General features: G+C 43.4%; 1 protein-coding gene and 1 pseudogene across 1 annotated transcript in view; both read right to left on the bottom strand.

The window, feature by feature from the left end:
- LOC102736265 (DNA sliding clamp PCNA-like) overlaps positions 1–4,751 on the bottom strand; it is a 10,512-nt pseudogene extending 5,761 nt beyond the window's left edge.
- Positions 4,752–9,492: 4,741 nt separating this feature from the next.
- ZBTB8B (zinc finger and BTB domain containing 8B) overlaps positions 9,493–16,366 on the bottom strand; it is a 21,483-nt gene continuing 14,609 nt past the window's right edge. The window contains exon 3 of the mRNA XM_081817993.1: positions 9,493–16,366. Within this exon, the coding sequence (XP_081674119.1) occupies positions 16,059–16,366 (308 nt within the window). The 3' untranslated portion in view covers positions 9,493–16,058.

The raw sequence follows: 16,366 nt of genomic DNA, 5'->3' as shown, positions 1-16,366 counted from the left end.
GCGCCTGGGTGGCTCAGTTGGTTAAGCGACTGCCTTCGGCTCAGGTCATGATCCTGGAGTCCCAGGATCAAGTCCCGCATCGGGCTCCCTGCTCGGCAGGGAGTCTGCTTCTCCCTCTGACCCTCCCCCCTCTCATGTACTCGCTCTCTCTCATTCTCTCTCTCTCAAATAAATAAATAAAATCTTTAAAAAAAAAAAATAAAAATAAAAATAAAAAATAAAAAACCCACTTTATTATGCTGACTGATTCTGTGCATCAGGAATTCTGAAAGAGCACAGTAGGGGCAGCTCTTCTCTGCTCCACCCTATCCTGAGCTTCCGCTGGTGACTAACAGTTAGGAGCTAGAAGGGCTGGGGCTGCAGGAGTCACTCTAAAGTGGCTTCTTCGCTCACATGGCTGAGCCTGGGCTGGGAAGGCTGAAGGCTGGGCTCAGCTGAAACTGTCATGCAGAGCACCTATCCGTGGCTTCTCCATGTGGCTTGGCTTTTCACAGCACAGGGGCTGGGTTCTGTGGAGGAGCAAACCCAGAGGGCATGTCCCAAGAATCAGCATTCCTAGACAGCTAGGTGGGAAGTCCATGGCCTTTCCTAGCCTCAGAAATCACACAACGTCACTTCCACCATACACTGGGATGTAGCAGTCACAAGCCCACCCCGATTCAAGGACAGAGTCCAAAGACCCATCTCTCGATGGGAAAAGGATTAAAATAATTTCTTGCCACTTTCAGAAACTACAGGCATAAATAATAAAAATAATAAACTCATGACTGTTTTTTGGTCAAAGAGATCTAAATAGGTGGTGTCTCAGCATTTATCCCTGTTCAGACCACATGGCTGGGTGTTGGCAGGGTATGGAGGACAGAGGTAGGAGAGGTCTCTTCAGCTCCCTACAATCTTCCCACATTTGTTATGGAACTATTTTTAAAACTCACCAAAGTTTCTGCAGAGATAAGGGGAAAAGCTAGCTAAAATTAGATATATTACTAATTTGGTAGCAACAAGATTATTTTGGCCACCAATAACTTTTTAAAAGAGCATTTAAAAAGCTATTATTTTAGCCATGAAAGATTAATGGAAGACATCTTTCTTTTTAATGACTAGTGAGAAGACACATTTTCGACTGGTTGGAAATAATAAATTCTGCAGCTACCTGAAAGCAGACATGTCCAAAAACCATCCCTCTTCCTCTTCCTCTTCTTCCTCGTATTCCCTTCCCTTCCTGGATTCTTTAGGAGAAATTCCTTTATTAAGCACCTAAAATGTGCTAAATATTGTTGTCACTCCTGTAATGTTTCAAAGCACAGATTTAGCAGCCAATTTAATAATGTGATTAAGATACAATATTTTAGGGGTTGGCAAACTTCTGGAAAGGGCCAAATATTTTATGCTTTGTAGGCAATACAGTCTCTTTGACAACTATTTAACTCTTCTGTTGCAGCAAAAAGTAGCTATAGACAATATATAAATGAATATGCATGACTGTGTTCCAATGAGAATTTATGGACACTTACATATGAATTTCATATAATTTTCACATGTCACAAAATATTTTTCCTTTGATTTTGTTTCAACGATTTAAAATTTAAAAACCAATTTTAGGGCCACCTGGCTGGCTCAGTGGATAGAGCATGTGACTCTTGATCTCAAAGTTGTGAGTTAGAGCCCCACCTTGGGGATAGAGTTTACTTAAAAAAAATTTAATAAAAATAAAAATTTAAAAAGCAATTTTAGTGGTTTTTCGGCAGTGAACCAGGTTTGGCCTGTGGGTTGTGATTTGCCTACCCATACAAAACTGAGTGAAAAAAACAGGGTGTAGAATTATACTTACAGTATGATTTCCCATAATTCAAAAAAGAAGACTGACACATAAAGAAAAAGCTGAAAGTAAGGGTGCCTGGGTGGCTCAGTCGGTTGAGTGTCTGACTCGGTTTCGGTTCAGGTCATAATCTCAGGGTTGTGAGATCGAGCCCCAAGTTGAGCCCCGGAGGAGCTCCACGCTGAACGTGGAGTCTGCTTCTCTCCTTCTTCCTCTGCCCCTCCCCCTACTCACACAGTCTCACTTTAAAATCAATAAATAAATCTTAAAAAAGGAAAAGAAGGGCGCCTGGGTGGCTCAGTCGTTAAGCGTCTGCCTTCGGCTCAGGTCATGATCCCAGGGTCCTGGGATCGAGTCCCACATTGGGCTCCCTGCTCGGCAGGAAGCCTCCTGCTTCTTCCTCTCCCACTCTCCCTGCTTGTGTTCCTGTTCTCGCTATCTCTCTCTCTGTCAAATAAATAAATAAAATCTTTAAAAAAAAAAAAAAAGGAAAAGAAAACACCATGCACTAAGAAAGAAAGAAAGAAAGGGCTGAATGTAAATCTACAAAATGTGGTTATATTTTTATTCCGAATTATGGTGGATTTTCCTCTTTTTGGTAGTTTCAAATTTTATGGAAGGGAATATTTTACTTTAGCGATGGAAATAAAACGTTTTGAAAGAATAAATGTGGTAGTGTTCACCCCAACAGCATATATACAAAAATTCATGAAGAAGGAGAAAATTACAGGCATACCTTGGTTTATTGTGTTTCACTTTCTCATGCTTCCCAGATATTGCATTTGTTATAAATTGAAAGTTTGTGGCAATGCCACTTTGAGCAAGTCTATCCCACCATTTTTCCAACAGCATTTGCTTACTTCGTGTCTGTGTGTCACATTTTGGTAATTCTTGCCATATTTCAGACTTTCATTATTATTATTATATTTGTTATGGTGATCTGTGATTAGTGATTAGACTTGCTCAAAGAGCAGATGATGATTAGCATTTCTTAACAGTAAAGTATTGTACTTTATTTAAAACATATTGTACATGTTTTAGACATAATGTTATTGCACTTAATAGACTACAACATATGATAGACAAATTTTTTCTATGCACTGGGAAACCCAAAAAATCATTTAACTTGCCTTACTGTGATATTCGCTTTATTGTGGTGGTCTAGAACTGGACCCACAAGATCTCCATGGTATGGCTGTGGAATGAATCCTGTGGTGTTGGACTGGTTCTGGAGTTATCTATGTATATATCAATGTGTATCTGTCTATCTATATCTAGATGTCAATCTAGCTATCACACTATCTATGGAAATGTCCGCTAAGAGAGCATGAAAGCAGCAACACTTCAAAAGCAATGAGCACACCCAGGGTGCCAATCTTGGTTTCTAAGTAACAGGTCTCCACTAAAAGAACCAAGGCTCCTTGGAGAAGTATCTGATTCCAGGACCCGGTCAGGGGTAAAATGCAAGATGAGCAGAACATCTGGGTGGCTCAGTCGGTTGAATGTCTGACTCTTGGTTTCCGTTCAGGTCATAATCTCAGGGTTTATTGTAATCTCGTGGAACGTCTTGTGGGAGAAAGTAAGTGTTCAAGTAACCATAGGGACACGTCAAATGGACACAAAAGCTGGCTTAAATGCGCTTCCACGGGCCAAATCTGGGACAACTGGAGCATTGAAATAAATGACAGCAACAGATTCCAGCCCAGTGGATAAAACAGGAAACCATGAATCCCTAGGGTATAAAAAATAAATAAAATATTAAAAGGTTTGATGAGAAATGGACGACGATTTCTGTCGTTTCAAAGTACCTCCTTCCATAACGCTTTATAGTTATAAAAGGAAAAAGTGTCACTTTACAGTGGGTTAAGCCTGTGGGACATCATGTTCCTCGAGAATCCAAGAGAACAGCGTCGGTAGTGAGACAAACACTAAGCTGAAACCGAGCGCCATTTGATACGCCGCGCCGAGGGGGACGCAGCATCACTCGTGTGCAGAGCCCGGATCCAGAACCGGACAGAGGGACAGTCTCCCCCGGAGCTAGGCCCCCGGCGCTGGCCGCGCAGCCCGAGCCCGGCCGGCCGCCGACCGCTCCACACACGCCGGGCACCGTCCCCGCCGCCGCCGCCAGGAGGCTCCGCGCGCCTTCCCGCCTTTCCCCGCGCCGCGGTCGGGCCGGGCGGGCGGCGACGGCGCGGCCATTGTCCCGCAGCCGCTCCCGGGCGCGCAGGAGGGGCTGGCCGGGCGGCCGCGGGGTCCCGAGCCGGTGCGCCCCGGCGCCGCGCGCCTCTTCCCGCGGGCCGCCGCCCCGAGGCCGGGACCCCGCCGCCAGCCGCCCGCCGCCCGCCGCCTGCGCCGCCTTTGTGACGGTCCCCAGCCCCTCGGAGCCGGCGCCGCCGCCGCCGCCGCCTCTGCTCCCGGGGCTGCAAATGGCGCCCGGCCGCCTCTGCGCCTCCCGCCGCCCTCCCGGCTCCCGGAGGTGTGGGGGCGCCGCGCCCGGGCCGGACAGCAGCCCGCCGGCGCCGCCGCCCTCCGCCCGCAGGGAGGCTCCGGGCCCCTCCGCAGCCCCATCACCCCGCCGGCCCTCTGGCGTGAACAGCTCCGGAAGCCCCAGAAACACCAAGTCAACAGACTTAAAAAAAAAAAAAAAGATCGTGGTGAAATGCACATAACATAAAACCTATCATTTTAAGGACAACTCAGTGATATTAAATACATTCACAGTGTTGTGCAACCGTCACTACTATTAGTTCCAGAACTTTGTCCTTGCCTGGAAGGGAAACCTGCACGCACTAGCAGTCATTCCCTCCTCCCGGCGCAGCCCCTGGCAACCACCACTCTGCTTTTTGTCTCTTTGGATTTGTCTATTCCGGACATTTTATATAAGTGGAATTAAACAATAGGATGTCCTTTGTGACGGGCTTCTCTCACCTGGCATGATGTTTTCAAGATTCATCCATGCTGTAGAATGTGTGAGAACTTCATTCCTTTTAATGGGTGAAGAATATCCCACTCTACGCATATACCACATTCTGTTTATCCATTCAGCAGTTGATGGACATTTGGGTGTTTCCACCTTTTGGCTATTGTGAATAGAGCCCCTGTGTTTGTTTCCATCTGGGTAAAAGTTTTTGTTTGAACACCTGTTTTCAAATTCAGCTCTTTTGGGTATGTATAACTGAATAGACTTTTGCTCCCCTACTAATGGAAAACCCTACAGCCACCTGCAATTTTCTCCCCATTGATTCTGGCAGCTCCTGGAGGTATACAACGCATGCTCCAGTAAAATTTCCTGTCTGTCTTGATTTTCCTGATATAGGAGACATATAGGTCAATATTCCTGCCCTCTCCAGGGCCTCTTCTCAGGGGATCTATCCCCTATACCACAATCCAGTCCCAGCTTCCAAATAACACACCCCCCGTCCCACCCTAACCCTTTGGTCAGAGCCCTCTGCTGCCTGACCGAAGGTGCAATGTGACCCCAGAGAACCCAATTTTTGCTGAGCAGAAACTGAGGTGTTTTCTTCTGGAGGATTTTACCTGAAGGACAAAGCAGTGGTCAGGTCAGGGTGAGGCAGCCATTTAGGGCTTGATGAGTGAGCAGAAGAAAGCTAATCTTCCAAGAGTGGCTGGGGAACTTCACACACTGGGAGAGAGAAGGACTGTGAGAAATCAGGAGCAGTCTCGGTTCTTGTAAATTCCAGGTGATCTGCTGATTTTCTCACCTAGGATGCTCATAAAATCCCTCATTTTAATCTTGAAACAAATCTTTTTAAAACTGCTCTCAAACTTTAGTTTGCATCAGAATCCCCCTGGGATGATGCTGATGCTGCTGGTTCTGGGACCACACTGAGAGCCATTGCCTTCAGCTTGCTTGAGTGTCTGTTCCTTGAAGCCAAGAGTGCCCCAAGACAGGTGCTCTGATGTCTGCTGCTAAATCTGTAGGTGCTTGAAAAAGCTGAAATCCTAGCTGCCTGCAGTGCTCACCAACAGAGTCCATCCAGCTGGATTTAATCTCTCTTGCCTTAGCTGGGCTAAGGACACATGGAGGATGGAGGATGTGCAGAGTTGTGAAATGCAGGGCAGTCAGTGCTCCTACCTTCCAGCTCTGCCTCATGCTTTTGGCAGGTGTTCAAAGCAGTGCAGTCTGAGCTCCCAGCTTCTCACCAAGATTTAAGATCATGCTTCTTTAGTTTCTGCCTATAGCTCTCACACTGAAGGCTCAGACATACTTCCCTGGAGCTGAGCCAAGTGACCATCTTTTCTCCTGGTGAGATATTTCCAGAGACTTCCCCCAAAAAACTTCATACAGAACAGCTGCATCCCTTCCCTGATCCTCATATCTACTAGACATGTTTAAATCTTAGTGATGCTCACAGATTGGTCCATACATACCAGATTGGTTTAATCCTAGTGACGCTCACGGGGGGGGGGTGGGGGTGGTGGTGAGCATCACGGGTGATTGGTGGCACCTACCCACCTACCCTACATGAGGAATAACAGATCTCTTGTCCCAACCAACATTCTAGATCACTGGTATGCAAACTCTCTGTAAAATGTCAGACAGGAACGATTTGGGGCTTTGCAGATGAAAGATGTCTGTCACAACCACTCAACTTCGCCATTGTAGCTCAAAACCTGGCATATACAATGTGGAAAGGAATGGAATGGGTGTGTCTGTGTTCCAATGAAACTGTATTTGCAAAAAAATAGGCAGCAAGTGGGATTTGGCCCAACCTCTGTTTTGGATAGTCTTTTTTTTTTTTTTTTCTGTTATTAAATAAAGTTAATGAGTCTTCAAACAGATGGAAAGTGTATTTAGTGTTAGCAGTTCTAATTGTTATGGAGACTCTAAAAAAAATCTATAGGTTTTCTCAAGAGCTGGCAGTAAGCCCAGCCACTCTTAAATAAACCCAGCCTCAACATTTTCAAAAAATGTAGAATTATATCAATATATAGCTAAAACTGAACCAACTTCCTGTCTTTAAAAGATAAATATTTGACACTGTTGTTTAAGCAGAAATAATTCCTGAAACAAAAATATGCACATATGTCTTAAAGGTTTATATTAAACATGGAATGTTGAGACAACAGAAATGAGAACTTAGATCTATATGATATAGATTATATCTACCAATTTATTACTTTATTCTCTCCTATTTTTAGTCCTTTATATATAAAAAGTAAAAATAGCGAAACAACACACAACCCAGACAACAATGAATCATATAAACAGACTTGGTACACAGCCACTTTTACACAAAAACCAACTCAGCTCCAAAAAGCAGAAAGTTTCCCACGCCTTAAAAAAATGTATCAGTTGCTATTGTTTTAATGGTTAGAACCATTTCCAACTTCATCATCTCTCTCTCCATCTTTTGTGTGTGTGTGTGTGTGTGTGTGATAGCAGTTTTGACAAGTGCCTTTGTATGAGGAATTAATCCACTGGGAAACTTCCCAGTTTCCAAGTTTTCTATTTTCCTTCTGTTCTTGCAAAGTGTGTGGCCATAGAGCTCAGGGCTTAGAACGGTTGTGTCTTTTCTGATTTTTCTGTTGTCTGCCATTAGTTTTGGCTTATATTGCATTCTGTTTTACCCACTCGTCAAGGAGTAGGTAGTCTTCCTTCACAGAATCTAAATGTCCTGCCTTGGGATTCTCTGCCCAGAAACTGTCTCATTTAAGGAAGTAATTGGTCCTAACACCATGGGACAGAAAGGTATGAAAAGATGTTTGATGGAAGCTGCTCTGTTTAGAGCTCTATTTAATAGCTTTCTATTTCTATTTCTATCTAATGTCTTATTCATAGAATTCCTCATTAGAATTTCACATAAAATAATGGCACTGGGAAAAACAGTGAACTAACTTTAAATTATGGCAGATTATTAACTCATTCATTTGAGGGGATCAATCCTCAATTCATTTTATTCATTCTAAAAGTGACTTACCCATTTTAAACTTAGCCATTCCAAAATTCCCAGTTATCTAACATAGGTCAATTTTAAGTTCTCAAAGTACAGAAACTAGTTAAATTGCATTGGTTTCTGAAGACAAAATGAGAAATAAAGAAAAAAAAGGCTTTTTCTTGGGGCAGCTGGGTGGCTCAGTTGGTTAAGCATCTGACTCTTGGTTTCAGCTCATGTCATGATCTGGGAGTCCTGAGATCAAGCCCCTGCATCAGGCTCCACACTTAGCATGGAGTCTGCTTGAGATTCTTTCCCCGTTCCACTCTCGCCCCCTCCAGGCCTCCCCCTGCTATGCTCTTTTCTCTCTGTCTCTAAAATAAATAAATAAAATCTTAAAAAAAAAAAAAAAAACTTGTTCTTACACTTGGACGAGGCTGTTTCTATTATAAACTTGTCACTAGGGTAACTCAATCTGACTTTATGTAAATCAAAACAAAAATTTAGTTTAAGGGGCTCCTGGGTGGCTCAGTCGTTGAGCATCTGCCTTCAGCTCAGGTCATGATCCCAGGGTCCTGGGATTGAGCCCCGCATCAGGCTCCCTGCTCTGCGGGAAGTCTGCTTCTCCCTCTCCCACTCCCCCTGCTTGTGTTCCTTCTCTCGCTGTGTCTCACTCTGTTAAATAAGTAAATAAAATCTTTAAAAAAAAAAATTAGTTTGAGGGATGCCTGGGTGGCTTAGTCAGTTGAGTGACCAACTCTTGATTTCGGCTAAGGTCATGATTTCAGGGTTGTGGGATTGAGCCCCATGTAGGGCTCTGTACTTGGTGGCAGGCGGTCTCCTTGTCCCTCTCCCTCTGCTCCTCCCCCAGCTCACGTGTGCGCTCTTTCTCTCTCTCTCTCTCTCTAATAAATAAATGAATAAACACTTCTAAAAAATTTAGTTTGAGGGTGCCTGGGTGGCTCGGTCAGTTAAGCGTCAGCCTTAGGCTCAGGGCATGATCCCAGGGTCCTGGGATCGAATCCCACATCAGGCTCCCTGCTCAGCAGGGAGTCTGCCTCTCCCACTCCTTCTACCCCTCCTCCCTGCTTGTGCTCTCTCTCTCTCTCTAGTCATCACACTCTCAAATAAATAAATAAAATCTTCTAAAAAAATTTTAGTTTGAGACTATTTCCTATTTAGTCCTAGGTTGATTTAACCAAATTAAAGATGATTTGTATTAATTTTAATCCCAAACTTGATAAATACTTCATTAACAACTAAGATCACTGCTTCTAAGTATTTTTAGATCATAAAGTGGTTAATTGTTTTACTAATAACTATTTTATATTATTACAGACCTTTAAATAAAATTAGCTTTTGCAGTAAGTTTATTAAAATCCACTGAACCAAGAAATGCCCAAAATACATTTTCACTCAATACCATAATATATTATCTGTGCAGCTGATTTAAAATATGTGGTTTTGGGGGTTTGGGGTTTTTTTTTTAAGATTTTATTTATTTGACAGAGAGAGAGTGAGTACAAGCAGGGGGAACGGCAGAGGGAGAGGGAGAAGCAGACACCCCGTTGAGCAGGGAGCCCGATGCAGGGCCCGATCCCAGGACTCTGGGATCATGACCTGAACTGAAGGCAGATGCTTAACCAACTGAGCCACCCAGGGGCCCCCAAATATGTGGTTTTTGTTTCAAATAAGATTGTCCTTGTCAACTTCCCCGACTCATGCCCAATTTATATTTCAAAAATCACTTAAGAGAGGTTTGCAAAAGCAAGTTCAAGATAATGTTGTGTATATTTTAATTTTGAAACTTTTTACGAACAAAAATACATTAAAATCAAATACATAATACATATTAAATAAGTGGGCAATAAAGATTTTGATTTGCTGTGTGTGTGCGTGCATGTGTGTGTGTGTGTGTGTGTTGATGGTGGTTTATGTTGTTCAGACATGTGTGGGTATTACAGGCAAAGAAATTAAATTAACTCCCCCATTCTCCACATGTGATTTCCCCCTCCCTGTCTAAGCACTACAAGAATGCAGGCCACGATCACATAAAGTCACATGAGACTGAAACAGCATTTTCGTCTTCTGTGATTTCAGTCTGATGGATACTCAAGGAAACTAATGCTAGCTATGGATGGTCTTTGCTGCCTGCCCCAACATGTTTATTATCAACACTGGCCTGGCAGGAACTGGTTTCTGACCCTACCCAGCTGTGGGGGAACCAGGAACTAGTCATTTCACCTCTGTAAAATAGAGTTGGAGTAGACTATCTTTAAAGTCCCTTCTATTTCTCAAATTATTTGATTGTATGGGTTCTGTTCCCTATCTATCTGGTTTCTGGGGTATTAACTCGCTTACATGGCCAGCCAAGACTCAATCCAGAGGCACTGGGGCTCCTCCACATCTGTCACAGTAAAAAATACCTTGTTCTATCTTATCACACTGGATCAAGATCATGCAAAGTTATTTGGTGGTGGTGGTGGTGGTTTTAATAAGAAAACCATAGCATCTGATGCATTTTTTTTTCTAAAGACTAGGATATTCTGAAATGCTTATAATATTTTTACATCCCTGAATAAAATAGGTCATTTAAACATTGTTAATGTCTAAAGCCACCATGTTTGGAAAAGGCAGGAAAAGTCAGAAACTATTTAAACTGCTTGTAAATTATATCCCAAGATAGATAGAAGTTTACTGGATGGGAAGGACCATGGTAACAGTAGTTTAGACAAGAGAGCCTTCTTGGAGGCTTTGAGACTGGGCTCAGTGCTCTACCCAAGCATCTCAGCGCACCCTTCTCATCCTTGCCCACTGTCACACCCAAACCTGTGTTGTAACTGCTTAACTGCTAGTCTCCCTCTTCACTCACTGCAAATTCCTTGAGGGCAGGGATTTTGCTTGTTCCCTGATGTACCCCTAGGGCCTGACACCTAGGAAGGACTCCATAAATAACTGTTGGGTAGACAGCCAGCTATATCCACTTGCTGATCTTCCAAGAGCAACAGAAGCAAAGCAAGAGTGGCACCACATGAGAGCAGTAAGAGACCTCTCTACCCACAGCCTGTGTTCGGGGGCTGGCAAGAGAACATAGGTTCCCATCAATGTGTGATTTGATGGAATCCCCACAAATTTCCATCCAATAGTGTCCTTGTAGCATGTCATACGATGCCTGCCTATGATAGGATGGATCCTATGATAGGATGGATCCTATTACAGGATGTATGACATTTTGGTGGGACCGCTTTGACTATTTATCCAATTCTTACACACACCTCAGCAGAATCTGCCCACAGTGTATGAACCACAAGCAGCTAAACACAAAGAACGAACACTCTTCAAGAGAGGAAGATGAGTTGGTGTTGGCTCTATTTTAGGAGGAAATTCCTCTGGCTACATTTTCTAGGAACGAGGTGGGGTATCCGTTGTGCAATTGCTCAGCATACTGTTTGGTAATGGATCAAGAGAACCTTTTACTCCTTCCACAGGAGAATTTGACCTTCGGTTAACTTTCTAGCTCTGCTCCCCCGGCAACCTAATAAAGAACAGCGTATCAGCTATGTTGCTGGCATCATCACACGTGGAAAAAAAGGATCCCTAGTTGGTAAACTGCATCCAGACTGGGAGAATTCTAAGTCTACCTGATAGGAAGCCACAGGTACAGTGACCCTTGGAACGGACGTATCTCTTGCAGGGACCCTGGAAACTATGTCTACAGGGTTGTTATAATGGACACTTGCTCCCATGAGACAAGAGGCTTTTAAGCCAGGATAGCTTCCATACTTGTCTGATGTGGGTCTGTCTCCTTGCACCTAGGTTATGACACACGGACAGTTCCGGGGACTCCGACAGAAGAGCGACATCTGGTTCTGCCCTCCTGGCGAGCGGCACTTCCTGTCCTGTATCCTTCTAAGTGCTTTTGAGGCCGAGGGTGGCAGTTCATGAGTGTGAATGTTTCTAAATGCTCAGTTGAGCCTAAGTAGACCACTGTGGTACTACCAGCTTCGTGTTTTGTTTTGTTTAGATGCTCCACAGGGACGATGAGAGATGTGAAACTGTCTGGCATGGTTTTCTGCTTCCTCCAAAATCATGATCACACCTGTCACTGTCTGCATGACAGACAATCCATCTCCATTACGTGTCACCAAGACAGATAGCTCCAGTTGACGCCTTCCTTAAAATCCCCAAGCTTGTTCCTACTAAGCCTTCTCCCACCAAGCACGTAATCCCACCCTAACCACCCTGGTTTTTAATATGCTACTGACAAATATCCAAAAGTCAAACGATGGATATAAAAATCACTCCCCCAAACCACAATTGTCAATGAAGAATTGGGGGTAGCGAAATAATCTCCCCGGGGGTCAGAACAGATGCTGGAAGTCCTCCAGTTATGAAGGTCCCGTTATCATCTGATCGCAATGGTGTGAGTTAGTGTCACCTTTTAAAACCAGGGGCACGTTGGAAAACAACCAAACTACTCCTGCCAAACAAAACACTTTTCATTTCTCTCTACAGAAGCATTCTCTGACGAAAAGAATTCCATTGTCCGCACTAGAATGAAAGGTTTGAGGAGCATAGCAATATTTAGCAGAAATCCTGAACAAAAATCCACGAAAACACGGCCCATCACAAGCGACTGAATAAAGGGCCCTCTTTGGAGCTGGAAGACAGCACGAAAGCACAAGGCAAGCTACAAGAGACCAACAGCAACAGGAAGGACCGTGGTAAAGCTCAAAAGAGAGTGCAATAGAAACTTCACACCCAACCCTCTGCCCCTCCCCACCCTGTTAACACTAGACTTCACAGAGGTAATTCTATCGTCAATGCACAAGAGACACACAAGCCAAACTTCTCAATCCAATGAAGCAGTCTGAACTCAGATGACCACAGGCCACTCCAGTCTTCCCACTGCCCTCAGAATCAGCACATGCAGCCAACGTGTGGCTTTGTTCACAACATCGATGAACGACAATAAAAACCCATCACGTATTCTGAAGCTCCAGAATACTCAATTTCACATCTTGCAGACCACCAGGTAGCGACCACCAAAATATTTACATCAAAATGGCATCTATCTGCCAAATGACCAGCAGTCATGTTGCTCTATGTCATTTCTTAGTCTATTACAGATACAGGCCTTATTTACATTCCTTTCCAACCCTTGCTATGAAAGCATGTCCCCTTCCCCCAAGAGAAACAACTTCCCAGGGATGCCATTTTTAAATTCCATTACAAGTAAGAATTCTGTTCCTGCCCATGCAACGTATCTAATATAAGACAAAGAATCCCTTTGTGAACTTGGATTGAAAGTGCCAGAAAGATGCCAGATATAAAATGAGTCCTTAACGGTCTGTGTTGGGCCTAATGATGAATTTACTTATAAAAATATCACCAACTCCATTAATTAAACCTTAGGCACTGTGCAGTTATAAATACTGACCACCAAATGTGAACATAAATTTAAAACAGAGGACAGTTTACGATCTAATAGTCCAAACAAAGTCATTATTTCCATTAAAAGTGATAGAATTCAGCAATCCAGTTAGTACTAATGTCAACACCCAAACTCAAAACAGCCAACCAGGAAGGCAACAATCGGAGACATTACGGAAAAAAGAATCATTTAAATATTAAGCTTCATGTTCCATTTTCCTCCCATGATTTTGCTACTTTAAAATGTAATAGAATGACCAGAGCCTAGTAATCATTCTAGGAGTATGAGATCAGAATTTCTAAGTTTCCACATCACAGACCAAATCAGAGCTTGGGCAAGTTATGAACAATTTGGCCTCAGCTCCCCATTTTACTAATTCCACTATTTTCCAAAACTTGGAAATGGGAGCATAAGGGCCTACTAAATATTATGAAGGTAAAAGGTAACCTAAAATATAACACAAAATTAAGCTCACTCATTAAAGGTCATTTAAAAAAATCTTACTTTAGGGGCGCCTGGGTGTCTCAGTTGTTGAGCGTCTGCCTTCAGCTCGGGTCATGATCCCAGGGTCCTGGGATCAAGCCCTGCACTGGGCTCCCTGCTCAGCGGGAAGCCTGCTTCTCCCTCTCCCACTCCCCCTGCTTGTGTCCCCTCTCTGTGTCTCTCTCTGTCAAATAAATAAATAAAATCTTTTTAAAAAAATTTTTTTTAAATCTCACTTTATGTTATGGTCAGGTTTCTCAACCTTGATACACTGGACATTTTGGACTAGATAATTCTTTGTTCTAAGGGGCCGTCCTATGCATTGTAGGATGTTTAGCAGCAACCTTATCCAGATGCCAGCAGCCCCCTGCCCTGAGTTGTAACAATTGAGACTGTCTCCAGACATTGCCAAATGTCCTCTGGGGGACAAAATCACCCCCAGGTAAAATTCACTGTCTTACAGTGGAATTGCTAATGTAAATTTACTTTGCACCCAGGGATATGATCAGGTCATAGAGTCACTGAGGAGGATCATTGCTCTCAGAGAAAGCGGGCAGAGAAGTTGAACTGTGAGGTAGAAAAGTCACATTAAAACACTAGAAATGGGGCACCTGGCTGGCTCAGTCAGTGGAGCATGCTATCCTTGATCTCAGGGTTGTGGGTTCGAGCCCCATGTTGGGTGTGAAGATTACTTAAAAATAAAATTTAAAAAAACCACTAGAAATAATTTAAACAGAGCAAAAATATCAAACAAAACTCCTTGCAAAGCACACCTTCTACACAACCAGTTAGATTTCCTTTTTGCTAAGATCCCTCCTTGAAAAAAACAGCTAACATTTCCATTTCAGGAATGAAAAGTGTTTCTGGTCCTTGATAATTTCCGGTTTGTTAATCTTGATCTAAAACAATAATTTTCAAACTATCTGTGGCAAAAGACCATTTTTAAAATTTCTAATCTACTGCAGGCCAACAGGTGGTCCTACTGTGTGGATTGGTATCAAAGAATTCACAGGCCAGCTGTCTGGGGGTCACAGTTTGACTAACACTATTCTGGAGTTCTCACTTCTATTGAGAAGTATGGTTTAAACACCTTTTGAACTCTTCAGTGACTAACACTCACAAGCCAATTTATAATGTTTTTTATTGGCTTTTTTGTTCAGGAGGCAGAAAGAAAGGTGGTTTTGCCACCTTTTGAAACACAACTATACTCAAAGGAAGAAAAAGTGATTTCCTTTAAAGCCCATTTTGGATACTTTAACATGAGACAAAATTATGAAAGTGCCTTAAATATCTTTAATCCTTAATATTTCCTGCTCTTCGGTCTTTTAAAGAAGTATAGCCTCTTCTGTTAGAGTAACCACATGGCTGCAAAGTGGGTGAAAAGCAGAATGGTTTTAAAAACCTGTTCTTCTACCAACCTTCTCTTTCCCTCCAGAGGGAAAAGCAGAATGGTTTTAAAAACCTGTTCTTCTACCGACCTTCTCTTTCCCTCCAGAGGGTAAACAATTTAGAAATATAACTTGTTTATATAGGCTTGCACTTTCCCTCCAATTAAAGCTCTATTCATAATCAAAGTAGAAAACTCAGCAGTGGCCATATTTCCACGCTCCACAACAGTGACTCTGGAAAATGGTTGGAAAAAGCAGGAGTATTTTGAATTTCGCCCAAATGACTTGTTTTATGATCACAAAACAGGTGATCTGTGTGTGTAGAATTGTTAAATACCAAACGAGACAGGGAAACCGCCCAGACCTGGGCTCACAGGCTCCCTTCCCAGGGCTAACTTAAAGTTTAATACAACTGGGCAAGTCAGAGTACCCCAGGAGCCTCTCAGCTCATTTCCATGTTTGTGTGCACATAAATACTCCCAGCCATTAAAATTGCAGCCTTAGAGTTAAAAAGTACCTTTACGATCATGTAGCCGAACATCCCTGCCTACCTAATGTCATGAAGCTTTCTCTTTAAGACTTCACCAGAAAACTAAAATATGGAATCCATTAGGAGAGGCTTGGCAAAAGAGAGACTGGTCTCAAGCTATTCTTGCCCACCTTTACAGAGAAAAAGGCTGACAAGAAAGGAATGTAGATGAGTGAGACAATATGAAAACAAGCATGGAGATTTTCTTATCTCTCTCCTAACCAGAGTCTGGGTGCACGACAGGAAGAATGGGGAGCCTTGGGGCCAGCCTTGACTCCCTCAGAATTAACTCAGCAAAGCCCTCTGAAACCAAGGGCATTCCACTAAGCAGTCATTAGTCCTTCGACTCACAAGATCCAACCTTCGCTATGTAATCTAACAAAAATGCAAGTAGAGGAACAGCGAAAAAAATGCTCCCCTCGGGGTTCCACAAAATTGGACAAATGGTGGCTTTCGAATGCAGAATAAGCAACAACCAATTCTAAAACCTCTCCCCCACCAAAATTTACTGCTACGTAAGTGTCTCTCGATCTGACAAGTAGGGCCGAATTTGCCGTCTGTCATCAGAATCTTCTCCGGCAGGGTCGTTTTCCTCACCAGACTCCACGTAGATTGGCCAGTCATTGTCCGTGTCACTCTTTTCTTGGCTTTCCGACGAAGCCTCCACCAGGCTAAGGTTGATGGGCATCAGCTCGTCCTCCTCGTCGTGTGTGTCGGTAACACACGTGCAGTTGTCACACAGCCCGAAGCGCCGCAGGCCCTGGGACAGGTGACTCGTGAAGGTTCTTCTGCAGCCCTTGCAGATGATTGGACGGTTGG

This window comes from Leptonychotes weddellii, chromosome 4 (assembly GCF_054177405.1).
Source record: "Leptonychotes weddellii isolate Sample4059 chromosome 4, ASM5417740v2, whole genome shotgun sequence".
Taxonomy (NCBI): Eukaryota; Metazoa; Chordata; class Mammalia; order Carnivora; family Phocidae; genus Leptonychotes; species Leptonychotes weddellii.
The sequence above is the reverse complement of the archived record's forward strand: the minus strand, read 5'-3'. Positions and strand labels throughout refer to the sequence as shown.